The following is a 19,756-nucleotide window of genomic DNA, read 5'->3' on the forward strand; positions in this document are numbered from 1 at the left end:
AAGGAATCATTTGCATAGCAACATGTTGTTTTGAATACAGAGTAATGCCTGGGAGCTCTGGGGTACGTCCAGGGTATCAGGCAGAAGGTGCCTGGTCTAGACAGTTGTTTTCTCTGGAGTGCCCAAGGGTTGGCTGCCAAGTTTACTGGAGCTCTGTAGCAAGTGCAAAGCACAGGCAAAGTAAAAGTCAAAGGAACTGGATTTAATAGAAATAAGCCCAGAGATGCAAAAGTAATCTTGAAGGATATAAGATATAAGGTAAATGAGAGGAGAGGAAAAAAGACCCCAAACTGATACTGGTGTGTTTAGGGCAGGGACAGATGAGTCAGATCTATAAAGAAGGAACAACAGAGTAACTGTATGAAAGTTTTTGAACAGCTGTCATCCAACCCTCCCCAGAAAAACTGCCTTAGGACTACTGCTGTCTGCAGCTATAGTGCACGTTTTCCCAAGACACCTCAGCGGTGTTAACAATTTTGCACCTTCCCCATTTGGAACAAACCCCTGATGCAGCAAGAATAATCAGAATTTCATCAAGTCAGATTTCAGGGTCTCTCTCATGTATTTTTTCCCCCAACTTTCTTCTAAAGGTGGTTTGTTAACAGTTCTTACACTAAAACCTACATCCTGCTTCTAAGGTGAGCCACTCCTTACTTCGCTGATGCAACTTGCACCTGCTTTCATGAATCAGCACAAGCCACAGATCTCCTCCTTAGCTGGATCAGTGCCTGCTGACAGGATGAACTGTCCCAGGCAAACACTGGTGACCTGTTGCAAACAGATCTGATTTGCAGAGCATCACTGTATTTCACTGGGCATTTCAGCAGAAGGAGCTGGTTTAACTCATTTGGTCCCAGACAAGCACTAATCTGCGTTACACACTTTGCAATCTTCATGCCAGGAAAATCAGCTGACCATTAACTAATATCTTATGACATGTAAATTAAAGCTAGCTTAATAAGATTTTAACTTTTTAGTCAATAGGTGGAAATGGCATGGACAGAATAGTATTGTTTAATATGCTGTTATTTTAGCAGGACAGAATGGAACTGTCACAGTTCAGATCAGACACAGAGATGTGTCCAGCAGCAATATGTCAAGACCTGTTGGATCAAAAACTCAGTGAAGTGTTTTGTGTTTCAGCTTCCCCCAGAGCTATGCACAAGACTAGCAGCAAGCATTACACAGTGAAAACGTTTTGGTCAGATGAAATAACATAGCAACATGTTGCATTATTTCCCTGCTGAGCTTAAGCAGCCTTTCTCTGGGACACTGCAAAAGCAGGATAACAAACACAGCACAAGAGTGAAAGAACAGATAATCTGGCAGCTCCTGCATGATGGACCCATGCTCCTGATAGCAGAACTTTGCCAGTGTAGGGAGTAACTACTTCACCTTTCACCATTTCTCTAGATTCTTAGTTTTCATGCATTTTCACACAATCCTATTGTGAGAGCATTACTGGCATCATCACTTGTCTCAACTGATTATTTAATGGAGATATCCTATCACCATCTCCACAATGCAGATATTTTTCTAGTAAATATCAAGAAAGTGATGATTTTTTTTTTTTCATATTCCTACACCTGTTCCATTTTCCTGTGTGGAAACACAGGCATACAGTAACAAATCAGAAGCTGCTCACCCCATAGACGTAGCCAGGGGCTGTCCACCAATTGTGTGGATCCTGGCAAGCGCACACACCACGCTGGAGCTGACGACTGCAGTTGTTCCCAATCTCCTCTAGGGAGTGCAATCGGAAAGGAAGAGATGGAACTGCAGTGCACATGCCAGCTGGGAATCGGTGACTCAGGATATTCAGTCACAAATGGTGTCTGTCTGTTTCCAGCTGAAGGCAGGGAGCAGCAATGAGGTTTGAGCTTGACCCAAGAGCAGAATTCTACTAGAACCCCAGGTATGCTTTACTATGTGAAAGAAAGGTGTGCCAAGATACTAAAAATCAAGATGTAAATCAAGCAATAGGACTTCAATTATGAGATCAATCATTTAAGCCAACATCCCCACAGCTGAATGTCGCATGGACAACACTTCTATAGGGCTTCCATCTCTGTACATCCTAGTACATCATGATGTGCATCCATCAGATCATCCAGCAAAGGTATGCCTAGTCTCAAAACATCATCCAGGTCTTGGTTTCTGCACAGAGAACATCAGAGACATTATTTTTTAGAACTAGATATATTTTGTGTGCACATGCACAGTGATTAGTACTAGAAACTGGGCAGACTCATCAACTTATTTCACCATGGATTCACAAAACAGCTAAGGAGATATAGTACCTGTTTGATCTCTGTGGTAAGGAATCACGGATAAGGCCTAAGATTGCCTATTTTTTCCTTACAAATGATACGCATGCCTTGATTCTGTGACCTGCTACACCTTCCTTAAAGAAGGACCAAAATGTAAAATATATCTACTCAGAACAGAATTTTTGCCCTCTTCCCTCATCCCAAAACCACAGTGATGCATGTTCCCAGACTCAAGATAAAAGAGTATTAAAAAATGCAGAAGTCATACTATCGTCTACCTAAGGCAAAGAGTAAAAGAACAAACTCACCAGGTAGGAGTCTGGACAGGAAAAGCAGATCTGCAGGGGGGACATACCTACATTCAGATGCCAGAGTTGATGCCAAGCAGAGCAGAGGATGCAGTGACTCCTGCAAAGTTACTGACGCTCTGTCACAAAGCAGGTCTGTGGGACCAGCGAGGAGCTGCAGTGTTGAGAAACAAAGAGACAGTAACTGTTGCTGCTTATGGACAGCCTTCCAGGCTGGCACAGACAACCTTGCCACATACAGAAATTACCTACAGCAAAACAGGAGCAGACATTCACATGTCCTGAGGACAGCAATCAGACCAACAGTCAGAGATTTCACTTACAGTTCGAGTAGCAGCAGATACCTGCGTACCAGAAGCCCCGTTACTGACATAGGAAAAATATAAAGAACAGAATTCTGTAGAAGCTGCGATAAATAAAAAGGAACCATCAGCTCTTTCTTGTCCTTGCAAATGACAGAGCATCTCCTCCCTGACACGTCCCATTCACTCTTAAATTTTCCCACCAGCATCTATTTCTGTTGCTGTCTTGAATAATACAGGTGGTTGTTTTTTTTAATAAAAGCAGGGAAAGGCAGGCTTAGCACCAAGAGATCCTCAGAAATCTGTAAGAATATTCCTGGTGAGGGCATAATTGATTTCCAGGGAGATGTTTATGATGTATGCGTTATCACAATCTCAGAACTTCATTCCCCACCTATTTAGGATTCCCACAGTGGATTACAACCTGCCTTCACATAGGAGATGTTGAAGCTTTCAATGAGGTCACGCCAGACTCTGACAAGCACTGATGGGTGAGTCATGCTGCAGTAGCCAGATATACTAGCAATACATTTATTAATCTGTATGCAGCCTAACTCTTTTTCTGCTCTAGAATCTTATTCAAGGGTGAAATACAGTGTCTCAGAGATAGGTGACTGCAGAACTGCTGAAGAGCAAGGCCACAGTTTCACAACTGTTTTACGGATTGTAAGAATCAGCGCCTAGAAGCGTGTTTACAACAATGTAAAATGTTGTTTTACCTATAAAATCTATAAAACAGGAGATCAAGATCCACATAGGGTCAACAGCAGAGCTGTTCATTGCAGGCCACTGGAAAGGCCACCATTTTAAACAGAATATAGGAGCTCTCAGAAGAGTTCCACCAACTCCCGTCCAGTAGTTCCAGTCATCCTCTCCAGCAAACTGTTCTTCCAGATGCTCCGTCCCTGTACCACGGTCAGCTGGTGTAAATACACATCCCTACACCAGCCAGGACAAAGGCCAGGGCAGTCACAGCTCTGTCAGGGTTGGGTCTGAGCTGAGATAGCCAGCACTAACCCAGCAGGGTCTAGCACAGAAACAAACTCTCCTCTGCTGACTCAGCTATGAGAGAAAACCTGTGGAGAAGGATTAGATCAGACAACAGCAACCTCTTGAACCACCACAGCAAAATTCTCCATGGAAGCTTTGGAAATGTGGCAAAAAAAAAAAAGGACACAGAAAACCGTGGAACAAGTGAGATATGGAGAATGAGTGCATGACAGCAGAAAAAAAAAAAAGTTTATTCATCTTGGCTAAACTACTGGACAGCCAGGAAAAAGAACCAATAATAAAGGGAAGAGACAAAGTAAATCTAAAAGAGATTCTGCAGACAGAGAACAAAGAAATTAACTGCTGTTGTATTCTCATTGCCACAAAGCTAAATTAAGCTTCCTAAGTCAAGCAGAGAAATAATTGGTTTAAATTTCTATTCAGAAGGCAGCATGAGCAGCAAGTGCCAGTGGAACAACTAACAAAAGGTGTCTTCCCTCAGAGAAAGCAAGCCAGCAGATTGCATAACTGAAATGAGTTTCCTCCCAGTTTCACATTATTAGTCACCTTTCTCCCTTCTCTGCCAAAGGCCTTTTCTTACCCATCCATCCGAGGACCAGAGCCAAGGCCTTTCCTGTGCTGCTTCTTTCCATCAGTCACTCTCCAAGATCAAGGACTCCATAATACTGATCCTTGTACCCATTGCAGGTATTCTGAACCAGCGCCAGAGTAAAACCCCTTCAGCCCTGCTGCTGGAAAAAAAAATCTGAGATACCTGAACAGACTCTCCTTGTACTCAGTTGTCATGGCCTAAAAAAACAGTTCTGAAAAGATGTCAAAACAAATTTGTTGCAAAGACCCATCACAGAGCCCTCACTAGCAGAACAGGTGCTACCTAGAGTCCCTAGGAAACCTGTTTGACTCAGGTGGAAATGACCTACTGGCATTTATTTGTAATTGCCCAGCATGGCAGTGGCTGAGGAAGGAAAAGCTGTTGAGTCACACTGCAAGCCACTTTTCCACTTTTGTCTGGTTTCCCAGAGGGCAGAGTGGGACAAGTCAGAAGGCTGAGATTCTGTAAATGTCTCTGACACTCATCTCCCATATGACCTTGGGAAGTACTTCTTCTTGTGCCACCATTTCCCCATTTCTTAATAGCTAAAACCACTCAACTCATGGAACAATCATAAGTGCACAGCAAGGAGCATCTAATAAAAAGAGAAGAGTGAAGTATTGTAATTGTTGTCATAGAATACAAAAGCTGTTACGTAATAATGTCATTTGTCAGTATTGCTTCATTTTTGTCCTTACAACACCAACTGTCAGAGGGACACTGTCTGACACAGTATCTTCATCCCAGTGGATGTACCCAAGCATTTACATCACTGATACAAAACCAGATTGTTGTAATCTGCAAGACTACCTCGTTTATTTTGACCAGCCCTTCTCTAGAACATGTTTTTCCTGTATAACCTCATAACCCATAATAATGGCCCAAACTGCACTATAGGAATGATGGCAGGTTTCGTGTGCTAGTAAAATCAAAACAATTCCTCACTTGTGCATTGCACAACTAGTCACTCACTAAAACACACAAGTGCTTATCTTCTCTGCAAGCAGAGAACAAGCTGAAAGTCAGTTTTTAAATTGGTACATCATACATACAAAGACCACTTCCTAAAACTCTCAATGGCATGAAAGAATTAAATTGATTAAATGACATTTTGCTTGTATGATAGGTTTCCTAAGAAAAAGTATTAGTAACTGCTGTTCACAACTGCTATATAATTAATAACCAAATTTCTCTTCTTCAAGTTCTACAATTTCTTCTAAAATTTACAGTTGTTTGCCTAAAAATGGCCAGATTCAAGCAGCATTTGGACTGAAGGCTGAGGAAGGCATGGCTGTAATTACAGCATCTGAAACTGTGCCCTAATCACACTCTTATCTTTCTTATCTACTGCAAGTATTTATAAAGCAATGATTACTGTACTAGGCCCCATCACTGTTCTGAGTTAGTTCTGAACCAGCACCTTCATATTGCTGTAAGAAGTTTACACTGCTTCCACTCGTGTCATTCTGCTGAGACAGAGAGCCAAGCTTCTCATCACTTGAAGCCATTAAAAAAAATAAACTATGACACCTCTAAAGGAGCAGGGGTGTTAACCCCAATGTCCTGGCCAAACTCCCAGCTTGAGTAATTACAATGTGCCTTGGATAAATTCTTGCCACAGTTTCCGCTGGACTTAGTATTGTTCTCTGCTTCCTCTCCTACAATATCATGGAGAGCTGGTGCATGCTCTTAGAGGTCCTGTCCATGCTGGAATGTCGTATGGGTCTACTCCAGGACCAGCTCTGCAGCAGCACATTGGGAGCAATGTGTTGAAACCAGTTCTGCCTGTCAGCTGAACCGCTAGGCAATTTGTAATATTTATTTATTGATGTTCTGGCACCTCCTTCAGACGGAATTAACTTTGGGTATAGCTATCTGACAGATAGACTGGTATAAATCCCAGATGCAGATGTATATAAACCTGTTTAGTTCTTTTTTGAGTGGACTAAATTTGCATCAGGAAATTAGCAAATGAAGCTGAACTAACTTTCTAGATGCTTACTATGGTCTTTTGAGAAGGCAGCAAGAACACGCCTAATGCGATGAACTAGGAAAGCTAAATGTGCTGTTTAGTTCAGCTGGCGACAAACATAATTTTCATACTGGCTGTTCCTTCAGAATTTCAGTGAACTTTTTCCAAACAGTCTGTTCACAGACTATACTGTATATTTTTGAAGCAGTCACTGAATACATATTAAATGCAGATCTAGCATTTCAAGTAAAATACTTGATAGTTAAGGGTAAAGGATTATTCACATTTTTCTGCAGCCACTGTTAAGAGACTTTAAGGATTTTTACCTAGACCTCTCATTATCTCTCACGTGTGTAACACTAAGAGGCCCAGACCCTCTGCTGGCATTTGCTGGGTTAGCTCCATGGACCTCACTGGCTCTCATAATTCATGAGCTTTACAGGCAATTTGTCTGCAGGAAGAAGTACAAGATCAAGATTCAGAAGAACCTGATTCTCAATTCCACCTTTTGACCCTGTGGGCGGATCATCTCTCTTACTGCTCCATTTTGTTCTCCCATCTCCAAAAGCAAAAGATACCCACTAATTTGACAAAACAAGTACAAAACCAAATTAATATCAATAGGCCACGCTGAGCAGATTCGCATTAAACACCATTCTTCCAGCATTTGAAAATACAAATTTACTTTTCAAACATGCCCTTAATTTCCCCAGAAGCATGTCTCCCATATTATTTCAGAAGACAGAAAGTGTAGTTTCAGAAAGCGGACAGTTTTATTTTTGTGTCATTACAAAAATGCCTTCTAACTTGTCAAACGATACACTACAAATATCTTTGGCAGATGAATGAAACCAAGTTTCCTAACATAGCTGCCAACTTCAAGGTTGAGATCATCAGATAAACCTTTAGTTTGCCTCTCCCAATACCCACAACAACATATGTTTGAAGTGATCCACTTTTGTCTCACTTTTCCTATAGGGATTTGAAAAGGAAAAGTATCACACCACTTTGGGACAAGTTCACAAAACTCTAGATGTGGTCCCAAATTGTTACAGCTAACAACATTCCTCAGGTATATCCCCATCTCAGGTTAAGCAGTCCTCAGTAGCTCTGCCCCTCCAAAGGTAAATCCAAAATTTACCTAAATTGTATCCAGCATCACCTCAACACCTGCTGGACACAAAGCTTTCCTATGATACAAAATATCTGTTAGATTATGTGGTAAATAGGAAGGAAGTTGGTTTCATCTGTTTTATTTCAGCAGTGCAGTAATACTGGATTTACAGAGTTGTATTATTTCATACAGGGGACATCTCAAAATTGAATGTTTGCAGGGTACTTTATAACAGAGCGCACTGTGCCTTCAGAGTAATTCTGAAGTCAAAAGCGGAAGCCATCCCTACAAACACACCTTTGACAACCTTTGTGTCTTATGTAACTGTTTCTATTCATTTATTATCAGGATGTCAGTACAAATTGTTATTTTGATGATTCCTTGCCCCCATACTTCTGAAAGGGAAAGCAACTATAAACACAAGGGAGACTGACCTCAGTGATTTCCTCTGTTCAGACAGGAGCACAATGCGCTCAAACACCATGACAAGGAGAAGTGGACTGTTTAGAATTCCTCCAGCTGTAATCTACAGTAAAAACAAATAAACAAATACGTGACTACAAGATGCGATAATTAATCCCTGCATGAAGCCAACTGTTATCTCTGCTTCGTAGATGGAGATACCAAAGCACACAAAGGCTCAACAACCTACCAAGTTCAACACCCACCACTGAGAGCCAAGAGTACAGTTTAGGAGACCATGTGCTCAGCCCATGAGATTTTTTTTTTCCCCTCTTCTGGCCACAAACCCAGATACAGCTTGGCCAATGGCAGGCTGAAATACACCCATTTGGTGAGGGTAGTTGCACTAGAGCAGTCACCTACCACCTCCTGGGATTGTCACTGCCTGTAGCTGAACTGCTCCTGGCCAGAGAGGCAGCTCCACTTGGCTCCAAGTCCTCACCCCAGCCAGCCTGCCCCAAACCCACTGTCTTCTGCCACACTGCCCCCAAGAAGTTCCCACCCACGCCAGGCCTCTCCCCTACACCTCTTCTCCCTACCCATATCCAGGCCCCACGTACCCCAGTGCTGAGCCCCCGTCACTCTGCTCCCCCACATCTTTCCTCAGTTTCCTCATTACCCCTCAGGCCTGCTGCCCCTCAAAACCCTGGCCGGACTCAAATGGCCTCAGCAGCAGCCCCCCACCACCATCTTCTCCCTCAGGCCCCTCTCCCACCTCAGTGTCCCCACATGGGGCTTCCACAAACCCTCTTTCCCAAACTCCCCTCAGCACCCCCACATGCCAGCTCTCTCCTCTATCCCTCAAGCAACCCCACACCTGTCGCCTAAAACTACCCCTCACGCCAAAACCCCTCCTCATACAACCCCTCGCAGCTAGTTACTCTCTCCTCACACCAACGACCCCTCCCCAAGAGCCCCTCCTCACACAACCCCTCACAGCAGGCTGCCCCCTCCCCACAGGCGCCCACCAGATCAACGACCTCTCCCAACAGAGAGACCCTCACACCAACACGGCCTCCCTAGAGAGACCCTCACACCGAGAACCACCACTCCGCCTCATACAGCCCCTCACACCCAGGACCCCTCAGGCCGCCGCCCCCTCCCCGCGCCACCGCCGCCCCTCCGCCGCCCCCTCCGGGCCCCGCCCCTGCTCCCCCCGCCGCCCCCAGCCCCTCCCGCCGGCCGCGGTGCTGGGGGGGGGAGGGAGAGGGCGGCGAAGTCTCGCGAGAGGGGCGGGCGGGGGCCGCTGGCTGCGGGCAGCGCGGAGCGGCGGCGGCGGCGCAGCCGGAGCCCGGGCGGCGCTGAGGGGAGGTGGCGGCGGGGCGGCGGCAGCGATCGCGGCCCGGCACACGGACCCGCTCCGCCGCGGCGGCACGGCCGGCGCCGCCCGCCCTCCCGGCACGCCGCGCCTCCGCGGCGCGGCCTGGCCGCGGCTCGGCGAGCGGGGCCCAGGCAGCGGCGGCGGCGGTAGTGGCGGCGGCGGTGGCGGCGGCTGAGCGCTCCGCCGCGCCCGCCCTGCCATCTTAGGTGCCGTGCCCCGCCGCCTTTGTGCCCGCCGCGCCCGGGCACCCGCGGGGGCCGGGCCCGACGCCCCTCCGGGGGCGCCTCCCCCCGCGGGGCCGCCGCCCCTTGCCCCGCTCCTCCTCCTTCTCCTCCTCCTCCTCCTCCGCGGGGGGCCGACCGGCGCTCCCAGCCCGGCTGCGGCGGAGGGTAAGGCAGGCAGCGCGGCGGGGGGCTCGGCCGGGGCGGCCCCGGGAGGGTGCGGGAGGAGGTGGGTGCGGGGGGGGCGGCCCGGTGGGGCCGGCGCCTCCCCCGCTGCGCTCTGCGGCAGTGCCGCAGGGTCGGGGCCGCCGCCGCCGAGCACCGGCGGGGGAGCGGGCGGCGAAATGGCGCTTCCCGCGGAGGGGCGGCCGCGGGCGGAGGGGTGTTCCCCGCTGTCAGGGGCCGCCGGAGGCCCAGGGCTGGGGCCGGGGCCGGCCCCGCGGCCAGGCGTGCCCAGCGCCGCGGCCCTTTTTGTCTGCGGCTCCCCCGGGGGTTCCGCCGGCCGAGCCCCGACCCCCAGAGAGGGTTTCGGGGGTCCTCCGGAGACCCGCGCGGATTTATGCCCTTTTATTTTTTTCACCCTTTAATTTTTTTTTTTTTTTCCTCCCTGCCCCTCGCTCCTCCCCAAGCGGTGAGTTTTCAGTGTATATACCATTTTGTTCGGTGCTGGTGTGGGATTTGGCTGAAAGTGACCTATTTTAAAGACCTTTTATTGCTCCCCCCTCAGCAAATGCATGTGGCGGCCGATTCCGTTACCCAAATAGCGTTTCCCAACCATTTTAATTTGTCAGATTAAAACATCTCATGGAGGCTGGATTTCTGTAACCCGCGTGTGGGTATGTCGTTAGAAATATCTCTCACCCCGCTTTTGCTGCAAGCATCTTTGGAGCATCAGAGTTCACCTTTGTCACTGTGAAAGCAGAAATAAATATCAGGGCGATACCTGGGAGATGCAGTTGTACCATTGTGTTGGGCGCGGTACAAGAAATGGGGAGGTGGGGGGGAGGGAGAACCAGGGATTAAAATGGTTGTTGTCAAATGTAGATCTTTACATGCCTTCGGAAGAAAATATGACAGGTCGGTAGCAGCCCTAAGGACTTTTAATATATTTTCTAAGAAAAACGTTTCATGTTTATCGTGCTTGTCTCTGCTGCTTATCATGGTACGGAGTATTTCATTAGGTGGCATTTTAGTGGCTCTGTTGGTTAAATAGCAGTTGCATTAACTAGTTGAACAAATTGTGTCCTTCACCTTTGACTATTGCATTTTGAGAGCCCTCAGAGCAGTGTGCCCATGCATGCCAAGGGCGGATTAATAAGATGTTACCTAAAGGTTTGGATGTTATTGATTCCTTACTATTAATGCTATTTATAGTGCGTTTGACATAGCTCTTGTTTTATGTATTTGGATAAAGGTTATCAGCTTGGAATGCTTCAGATTAAACGTTTCTAAAATACCACCCCAAATATATATATATATATGTATATATAAAATTGAACAGTATGGTTCAGATCTTCAGTGTCTGCAAAACAGCTTTAGTAGATAGCACATAATAGTGCAAGCCGTGGAAAACTGATACATTTTGACACTAGGGAAGGTATGTTTTCGTATTTCAGGATTACAGAATAACAACTTTAGTTGCAATAAATACAGTTTTTGGTATGCTTTTCTTGAGCCTACTTTGAGCCTACATTTTCCTTGCCTTTGTCCCTCCTCGTAGTTAGTGTGTCATAGTTTTTGCTACTTATGTCCAAGGGCAAACCTAATCAACGATTGGTTTGAGCCTTCATATTAGATTCTCCACAACATTGGCCTAGTTCTGACTGGTATGTTTGCCATTTTTAGGACTTCTCTTCCTTTTATCCACAGACTGAAATACATTGATAAACTTGAACCTCAGTTTGTCCTTTGAACTTGAGAGAATGTTTTTCTCCTCTGCTAACAATATCTCAGTGAAGAGAAGGTGATTCTGGTAGAACAGCTTAATTTTAAGTTTAATTCTGCTGAAATGCAACTGCCTGAAGTAAGAACTCTTTGGATAGGTGGATGTTATTTTATTTTTAACTAGACTGAATTAAGTGTTGCCTGTACAGGACCAGATGTTGGCATTAAAATTATGTACAGATAAGGTGGCTTAGGCCTCAGGTTAGACTATTTGAAAAAGTTATCTATGTCCTGCTGTTAAATTCCAGTGTAAGCTAAACTGAAGAACTTTAAATGTTTACTTCCCAGCTAAATAACATTTCCAGTTGTGCAGTTTTCATCTCTAGCTGTATTCACCAGTTTTTGTCTCCAGAATAACATGTTTTTAATGAATAGTAAGGCAGTCCCAGCTTTTATGCTTGGTGAGATTCATTAGAAGAGAAGCAAATATCACGCTAATAATTACATCCTCAGATGTATCCTAGTAGTGGATTTCCTGTAATGAGGATGTTTTGTAGAGAACAATAGATATGGCAGCAATTTCAGAGATATGTTTTAAAGATGTTGTAGGTAGCTGACTCTGCAGTAGTGAGTTCCACTTTGACACAACCCTTGCATACTCAACAGAACATTAGGTGGTTTCCAGGTATTTGGTTTTCAGGTGTAATTCTCTTTCTAGCAAAGACAGACTGGATGTACTGCTGCTCTTGTCTCTCATGTCTGTCACTTCTGTACAGGTATACTTCTGATCCAACTTAGTAGGGAGTAAGGTCATTCGCAAAATAAGTCTCATAGAAGTTTTTTTGACAGTATAGGTATTTTGTCAAGTAAGAAGATAATTAGGGTTTATCTAGCTCTCTTTGTGATCCAGAAGTGGTGAGGAAGCTATGGTAAATACCACTTGTCTTATTCCATTCTTACTGTGTTTTGGAGAACACTCCCATAATCACTAAGATGCTATCTTAGAAGTATTTTTTGTTGTGTTCCGGTTCGTATTAAAATCATGTAAACAACATACTGTTAGGTTGAAGTGCATACTAGAAATCATAAAAATCCTTGGTGTTACCAGGGGTGAGCCGCACTCTTGGCTTCTGAGTGGCAGTGGTGCTGGGTGGCCATTACCTTTCTCCTGTTCAAGTATGCTGTGTAGTGTCAAGGATTTTACTTGTATTTCCTTTTGTGAACCTGGACAAAGGGAAGAGCTGAACTTCAACCCTAGACTGGAGTCACATCTGGACTGGAAAGTTTCCTGGGTCTGACAGCAGAGGTTTCAGTTATGTCCTCCCCTGGTTAACCATGCTTGGGACAAGCTTGCCTGTAACAGCACAGAGCAGGATGATTTAATACTTTCTGAGACCCACATCTATCCCTTCTTCTATAATACTGTGCCCTACTCTTCTCCACCAAGTGCTCCTTCTGGGTGGACATGGTGCAGGATGGAGCCTCACCCCTGGTGCTCTCTTGCCAGTTCCCCTTACGCTGGAAGTGACTGAGGTGTGCAGTCCTGCCCTCCACCTGCTATTCCATGTGTCATTTCACTGGCTCTGCTCTTTGATCCTGCACCAGCAGAAGGCTAACCTGAGGAAAAACACAGTTTTGTGTCAGCCTGGTGGTCTGAAATGGCTCAGTGCACAGGGAGGTGAGGTTAGAGACAACCCCAGGGGCTGGGCTGCACCACCACAGCCAGCAGTGAGGGTTAAAGACAGAGGTGGCTGGTGGCACTTTTTGCTAAACTTGTAGTGGTTAGGTTTCAGGATTCTTTGTTTTTATTGTCCTTTAGCATGCTGAGGCATTGCTGATCATGCATTGATTTCTCTGTGGAGAAGAGACTGAAAAAAAATTCAGTGGACAAACGGTCAGAAAATCACTTATCCCCTCATGTGGAGTTCCAGAGGGAGAGTCCTTCCTGTGAAAAAAATTTAAAATATAAAAACATGAAATCAGAGGTGAAATGCATAGTGTCTGAGGGGAAGAAGCATGCAGAAAATAGTAGGAAAACACAGAGCTGTTTAAAAGCAGAGTTGGCTTTTACACACTATTCCTTCTTCCTTGCCTAAGTGCTCATTTACAGTACAGAACATGGAGGAGGGAATACTTTCTGAAGGCCCTTAGAAACACAATGGACATTAGCCAGCACAGTGGGGGCTCCAAAAGTGGTTTTTAAAGCAATTTTTGAACAAATACTTGGTGATCACTGGAATTACAGTATTTTTTAATTATGAAAGAGAAGCCATTAGGTGCTTCTAATACTTGATCAGAAATCAGTGCATTATTACTCTTGATTTTTTTTTTCACATTCTGCTAAATCTTTGTTTCTTTGCCAGAAGAAAAGGCAAGGTAGTCACTGTAAACATAGCATGAAATTGCCAAAGCAGCAGTAAGTTTTGTCTAAACAGAGAAGTTTCTCCAGTTTAATCAGAGCTTGCTGAGGACAGAGCTACAGCATTAGTTACACACCTATAGCTTGGCAGTGAGGTTTTTCTTTCTCTTAGAGGTTGGTGAGGACAGTCCAACATGAGTTAGAGTGATGATGGCTTCTTAATACAGCTGGACAGTAGCTCATAGTTTTGCCTGCTGTATTGCTTGGCTGGGAACAGTTTTGATTTTTCTTTAGGGATCAGGATGGGGTGACAGCATGAGATTTACATATTGAGTATTGTCCTTAGGATGGAAATGGCTGGAAGTGTTTTGTTTGGGGGAAAAGTTAGATCTTGAGGAAAAAAAGTAAAAGTCACAAAGCTAAAGCTGGCAGGCCCTTCAGTTTTCTGTGCCTGTGTTCTTCCAATGACCCTTATTACACTCCTGGCTACAGCCATGCAAATATTTTCTTTAGAGTGAGATGTAATTTTATAAAAACAGTTTTCTCCTATACTCATTGAGTGCAGCATATTTACAGGGCGGCCTCCTATCAGAATGTGGGGGAACAGTGTCTGTGAGTTTCATTGGAAGCTTTTATTGCATGTCAGCTTTGTCAATCCATATTTGAAAAGAAAATTTTTATGTTTACTGTTAATCTCAGGGATTTTTGCTATAGTTTTAGACTGAAAGACAGTATGTGTTGCACTTGAATTCTTAAAATGTGAATAAAGTTGCTTTCAGCCTTTCACTTAGTTCATCTAAACTTTAAAACTTATTTTTCTTCCCTTTAGCCATCTGCCATTTGTTGAACACTGCTAGACACAGATTTTGAGGGGTTAGGTCCTTAGGATCAATCCTTCCCTTTGCGTTGCTGTTTCAGCTTCAGTTCGCTCTGGTCTGGCTGGTTTCTAATGTCTGGAAAACTTTGGGATCTAGGAGCATGGGAAAGAGCAATATGCAAGTGCAAGTGCTAGGGACCATTTCTTGTAATACTTTTGGCTTGCTCCCATCCATGTGTTCAGTTTTCCAAGCACCCAGCAATGCATCCTCTTCCCTGACATTCCGCTGCTCAAGGGCAGTAACAGACCCATGGGCCCATGCCGAGAGAAATGTTGCACTGAGGTTTCTTGGAAAGAATCTTATCTCCTATTGCACGTTTGTTATTTTTGCCTCCTTCACCATTCTTAATATGCAATTCTCATTTCCCACCTCAGTCCCCTTTTAATTGGTGACTGTCCCTCCCTCCTCAGCCAAGATGAGAGGAGAGGTTATTTTTGCTAGTGCTGTTTCTCAAATAGGCCACGGGTATCCAGTAAGTAGTGCAGTAACTTTCTCCATCAGTTAGGAGGATTTCTCAAGCTGTCCCAGTGGCAGTGCAACATGTTTCTCCTTTAGTTCTGGCTTGCAGTTGTCACTAACATTAACTCCTCCCAGTTCCCACTTCCTTGTAACCCAATCTGAATAAAGATCATGGGATTTGAATGTGCCTTGCTTTGCTGCTGCTGCTGCTCTGGATGTTTGGGTTGTCTCTGTGCTCTTTGTAAACTGTGTGCTGTGATCTTCTTTTGGCTTTGCCTGTTCCAAGGAGCAGTTGACAGTTGTTAAAATCAGTTCTGGGCCAGCTGTGATTTGATGCGATTAAACTGTGTTAAATGTGTTCCAGAACTGTTTCCTGGCCTAGATAGCAAACTAGTTAAACCCTGGGTTTGGAATCTATTTTGGTGTGATTTGGCCCTGTACCCCTAGGTAAGATGCGTCCCTCTTTGAGGGTCAAACAGAACACAGGGCCTGTGTACAGCACATGATCTTCTGCCTTTAATCCATCACTCTCCTATGTCTCTTTGGGCTTTTTAAATTAGTCTTTGCATATTGAAGTCTTGTCTTGAGAATTATGTACTGGACTGACTGCAGTAATGTGGTTTTGCCACCCGTAAAGACTAAGGTGCAGTGATCTGATTTTCCCTGGCATCAGCTGAGCTGGTACAAACCCCAGTTTATACTTGCTTGCTACACCTGAGAATGCAGCCAGGCTCTTAGATTGGGGTTTTTATGAAGGTTTGCAACTTTAGTTTAAAGAGAGGGTAACCTTGGCCTTGACAAAAATTCCTGCTGTCTCCTAGAAGTGCATGTCAGAGTTGGGAAGGAAATAATGATACATTTCAGGGGCAGTGCCTTGCAAAGAATGCCAAACTTCATTTTTATTATGGGTTAATTGCACTATAAGCAAACCCTGAATTCTTACCTGTGTTTTTGGCTTAATTTTCCTTCTTCCCTTTCCACACAAAACCCCCTCTAACTCAGGCTTTGAAGTGTTTAAAACTAGGTTAGTCTCTGGCTGAAGGTGTGTGGTAGAACCTCCTTTTAATTCTTGCTGGGACCTGCCCGTTTTGCAGCAAGAATGCAGGCAAACCCATCTGAATGCTGATCATCTGTCCTTTGTAAGTGATGGAAGGTTATTTTTCCCTTCATTTGACACAATACATCGGCAAAGAAATCCTAGGGCATCTCCATTCCAGAAGCCACCTTGAGTGGCCAGATTTGTACAAGCAGGAGTGCCCATGGAGGTGGGAGAAGAGGGCTTGGTGAGGATGCTTGGGCTGAATTGAGGTGATTGCATGACAGTCACTGGAGACAGTTCCTTCTCTTGCTCTCAGATGTTGCTGTCAGCTGCTAGCTCAGTAGCTGACCACATTCTTAGCAGATCAACCTACACAGATGTCCTGAACTGACCAGAGAATTCAACATTTCTGTTGGTGACTGGAAGGACAGAGCACAGGGAGCCAAACACTAAGATAATCTGTACTTAAAATGTCTGTATACATGGGGTTTTTTGTCCAAAATGTTATGGAAGAAGGAAGTCTTCATCCTCACCTTTGCTTTGATTTCATTACAATACTGATGATGTAAATTTATTTGCAAAAACAAGACTGGGCAAAAGATTCGTTTCTGATTTGACAATAACAAGCAGAGTGCTTTGAATACTAGACTAACGTGAAAATAGTTTACTTATAAAGTACATGATTTACCTTCACTGGCTCATAGTTAGTCACAAAAACATGAAGAACATTTAAAGAATTATTTGCTAGTGTATTGAATAAAAAAATTGACATGGAATTTTTGATGCCCAGTTTTAAAAAATGTTTTGAAAAAGCCCCTAAATTTTCCCAAATATTTTAGTGCTTTTTCTTGAATGGCCTTTATGTCTTAAAAATACTAATTGGCACATTATTTTAAGTCTCTTATGTTTTTCTCTGTTGCTAGAATTGGTAATTGTGGATTACTGTGCAGGTGGGCCATAACATTGGCCTCTGGAGTTTTTCCCACAGTGGCTGGTCAAGCACCAGGATGTGTGATCCTCATTTGAGTAGTCTTCCCGTTGCTGTGGGAATCTCTGGTACTGATAATTAATTACTCTAGTGACTATAAATTGGTATAATCACAATGTTTTTCTGTAGGTATTACAGATATTTTATGTTTAAACAGAAATAGCTGTAATTAATAATAATATATGAAATATCAATACACAAATAGAAATTTAAGCTATAGCAAAGAAATATTATCTTACATATGTGGTGGTTTTATACTTTTCTCTGAATTAACAGGATAATAATAGTAATTCCCTGCTCTGAATTTCATCCACAAATCTCAAGGTATTTCAAATGGATGATAAAGGCATATTTATTTTCCACATTTATGGAGTGGGGATACTGAAGTACAGGTGGAGAAATGAGTAGTTTGCTCAGCATGGCTGGTGTTGATGGGGTAGAGGAATTTGTCTCCTTGGTCCCCAGTTAGCATCAGCACCTCCCGGGTTGTGAGGTGGAGGCAGAAGTGTAGGAGATGCTGCTTTGCCTGTGGGGTGAGGTGAAGCAACACAGACCTCATAGTTCAGCAGCAACACTGTCCCAGATCTCCCTCTGAAAGTCTTCCTGACCTACTGAAAATGCAGGGGATGGGGTTTCTTGTTTCATCATAGGAGCACTATGTAGATTTTTCTTATCATAATGGCAATTTAATGCTGGTCATGAATAAAGCTGGCTAAATCTTGAAATTTTTAGTTTTCTTTGTTTCTATGATGAGACTTTTTGCTGATTTTTGTCTTTACATAAATCTGAAACAGGCTTTTAATGCACTGTAAATCAGTCCCCAAACCTGATGAACAACAAACATAAGTTTTTTCATTTTTGGAGTCAGTCACGCACAGGGATAACCAGGGACTGCCCATTTAAGTAAAAAACATTCCCTTGCATATGAAATTGCAAGACTTGGGTATTGTCTGGATGTTTTTATGGAGACCTGTGCAACGTGTATCTTTTTACCCTGTTTGTGCAGTCTCTGCCACAGCTGAATCTCACCTTTTCTTCAGGGTCTAGTTATTGTGTCATGCAAATGCACACTGCTGTAAAAAGCTGAAAGGGTTCTCACCTGATGCCCTGGGAAGGAAGAGGAGCTTCTAGCCCCTGTGCCTGTTGGGAATTCATAAGCATTGCAGAGTGAGCCATTGCTCAGCTAATCACCAGTAACTTCCATCTGTTCTACTGTACCTGTCTCTGCAATGAGGTTTGCAGTGTGGGGGTTCATTTAAGGCATATCTATGCAGTGAAATAGCTGGGGCTTACCTGGAAATAATGAAACTAAGAATTTTGTTGCTTCAGTCATTCTTTTAAACTGGAATAACCCCCAAAATGCATAAAAACCTTGAAATCTGAGTACCTGTATGAAAGTGCTAAATATTTTGGGACCTTGTTTTTCTGAGGGATTTTTGTTCCATGTTGCCACAGACATGGAGTGTGAAATTTAGCAAGCTTTCTCCAAAACCTGCTTTCAGCTTTGAAACTAATGTTACCTGTACTGGTTTGAAGTAGTTCCTACCTGTTTATTATGCCTGTTGCAAAATCTGCCTGCCTATTTACATAGGTGTTGGGGAAACAAGGAGGATACGGAGCGGCATGAGTGGAAGGAGAGCATAGTGTGAGTTGTGATTCTACTTGTCTGCTTATTTTCTGGTTTGGAGGCAGCGAGCACCTGCTGATTTAGGGGTTTTCTGTATGTGATTTCATGCCTGTGATTAGCATTTCTAAGGACATGACACATACGGTTTCACCACTTAAATACATTCTGTAAATATGTAAACAGAAAATTACAGAGATGGTCATTGTCTGACTGTCCTGACTGGTCTCCAGAGTCAACCCAGCAGGACTCGGCACGCTCCGTTGGGCCCATCCGTGACAACAGAGCTCAGACTTCAAACTTAGAAGCAGAATTCCATCTTGGATTGGAGTTACCACCTCGTTTTGATGCTTCCTTAAAGGCAGTTGCTCGTCTCATTTTCCTTCCTCATAATCGCTGGGGCAGGAGATTGAGATCTTTAGATAGACACTGGAATGCACTTACTGTTCTACTGTTGGAAGTCAAATTCTGTAGAAAACATTAGCTGCTTTACAGAAATCTGTAATTGCATCTGATCTGAAATCAGCCATTTGTTGATCTGAAATCAGCTGTTGTTATGAGAGGATTTCTCTAAGTAGATGATCTCAGAATATTCTGAGTTGAAAGGGACCCACAAGGATCATCAAAGTTCAACTCCTGTGGCCCCAAGAATCCCACTGTGTGCCTGAGACCATTGTCTAAACACTTATTGAACTCTCAGCCTGTGACTGCTTCCCTGGGGAGCTTGTTCCAGTGCCCAAACACCCGCTGGATGAAGAACCTTTTCCTAGTATTTAATGAATAGTAATAACAAGACTTTTGAGTTCTGGGGAGGAATGAGATATCCTCTATGATGCCATATTTTAAAAATATTTTTCTGGATAAAATCTGGGAATAACCCTTGGTTAGCTGATGTTCCTGTTGGAGCATTGTTCCTAAGTTAATAGCAAGTTTAGGTTTGTTTTGCTGCTTT

The 19,756-nt window shown here is 44.1% G+C and overlaps 2 protein-coding genes and 1 long non-coding RNA gene across 4 annotated transcripts in view; 1 reads left to right on the top strand and 2 right to left on the bottom strand.

Moving 5' to 3' along the window:
* Window positions 1-399: 399 nt before the first annotated feature.
* On the bottom strand, window positions 400-8,720 carry LOC136299873 (uncharacterized). 2 transcript variants are annotated; one of them, XR_010723580.1, is made up of 3 exons: window positions 8,004-8,720; window positions 2,626-2,732; window positions 400-2,157 (listed from the first exon to the last, which is right to left on the bottom strand). It is a non-coding gene; the product is annotated as an uncharacterized lncRNA (long non-coding RNA). The 2 variants fall into 2 exon arrangements; XR_010723581.1 differs by lacking the exons at window positions 400-2,157; window positions 2,626-2,732 and adding exons at window positions 3,486-3,956; window positions 4,472-4,619.
* Window positions 8,721-9,115: 395 nt separating this feature from the next.
* On the bottom strand, window positions 9,116-12,924 carry LOC136300091 (basic proline-rich protein-like). Its single transcript, XM_066202225.1, has 2 exons — window positions 12,891-12,924; window positions 9,116-10,110 (listed from the first exon to the last, which is right to left on the bottom strand). Exons 1-2 carry the CDS (start codon window positions 12,922-12,924, stop codon window positions 9,116-9,118), a joined length of 1,029 nt encoding a protein of 342 aa, XP_066058322.1.
* Window positions 9,527-19,756, top strand: part of TAOK1 (TAO kinase 1) — a 68,930-nt gene continuing 58,700 nt past the window's right edge. Inside the window, exon 1 of the mRNA XM_066201868.1 lies at window positions 9,527-9,741. The gene's annotated coding sequence lies outside the window, so the exon portion shown is untranslated. The remainder of the gene's footprint in view (window positions 9,742-19,756) is intronic.

This window comes from Chamaea fasciata, unplaced genomic scaffold (genome assembly GCF_029207755.1).
Source record: "Chamaea fasciata isolate MVZ Bird 193981 ecotype frontalis unplaced genomic scaffold, bChaFas1.0.hap1 SCAF_21, whole genome shotgun sequence".
NCBI classification, from domain to species: Eukaryota; Metazoa; Chordata; class Aves; order Passeriformes; family Sylviidae; genus Chamaea; species Chamaea fasciata.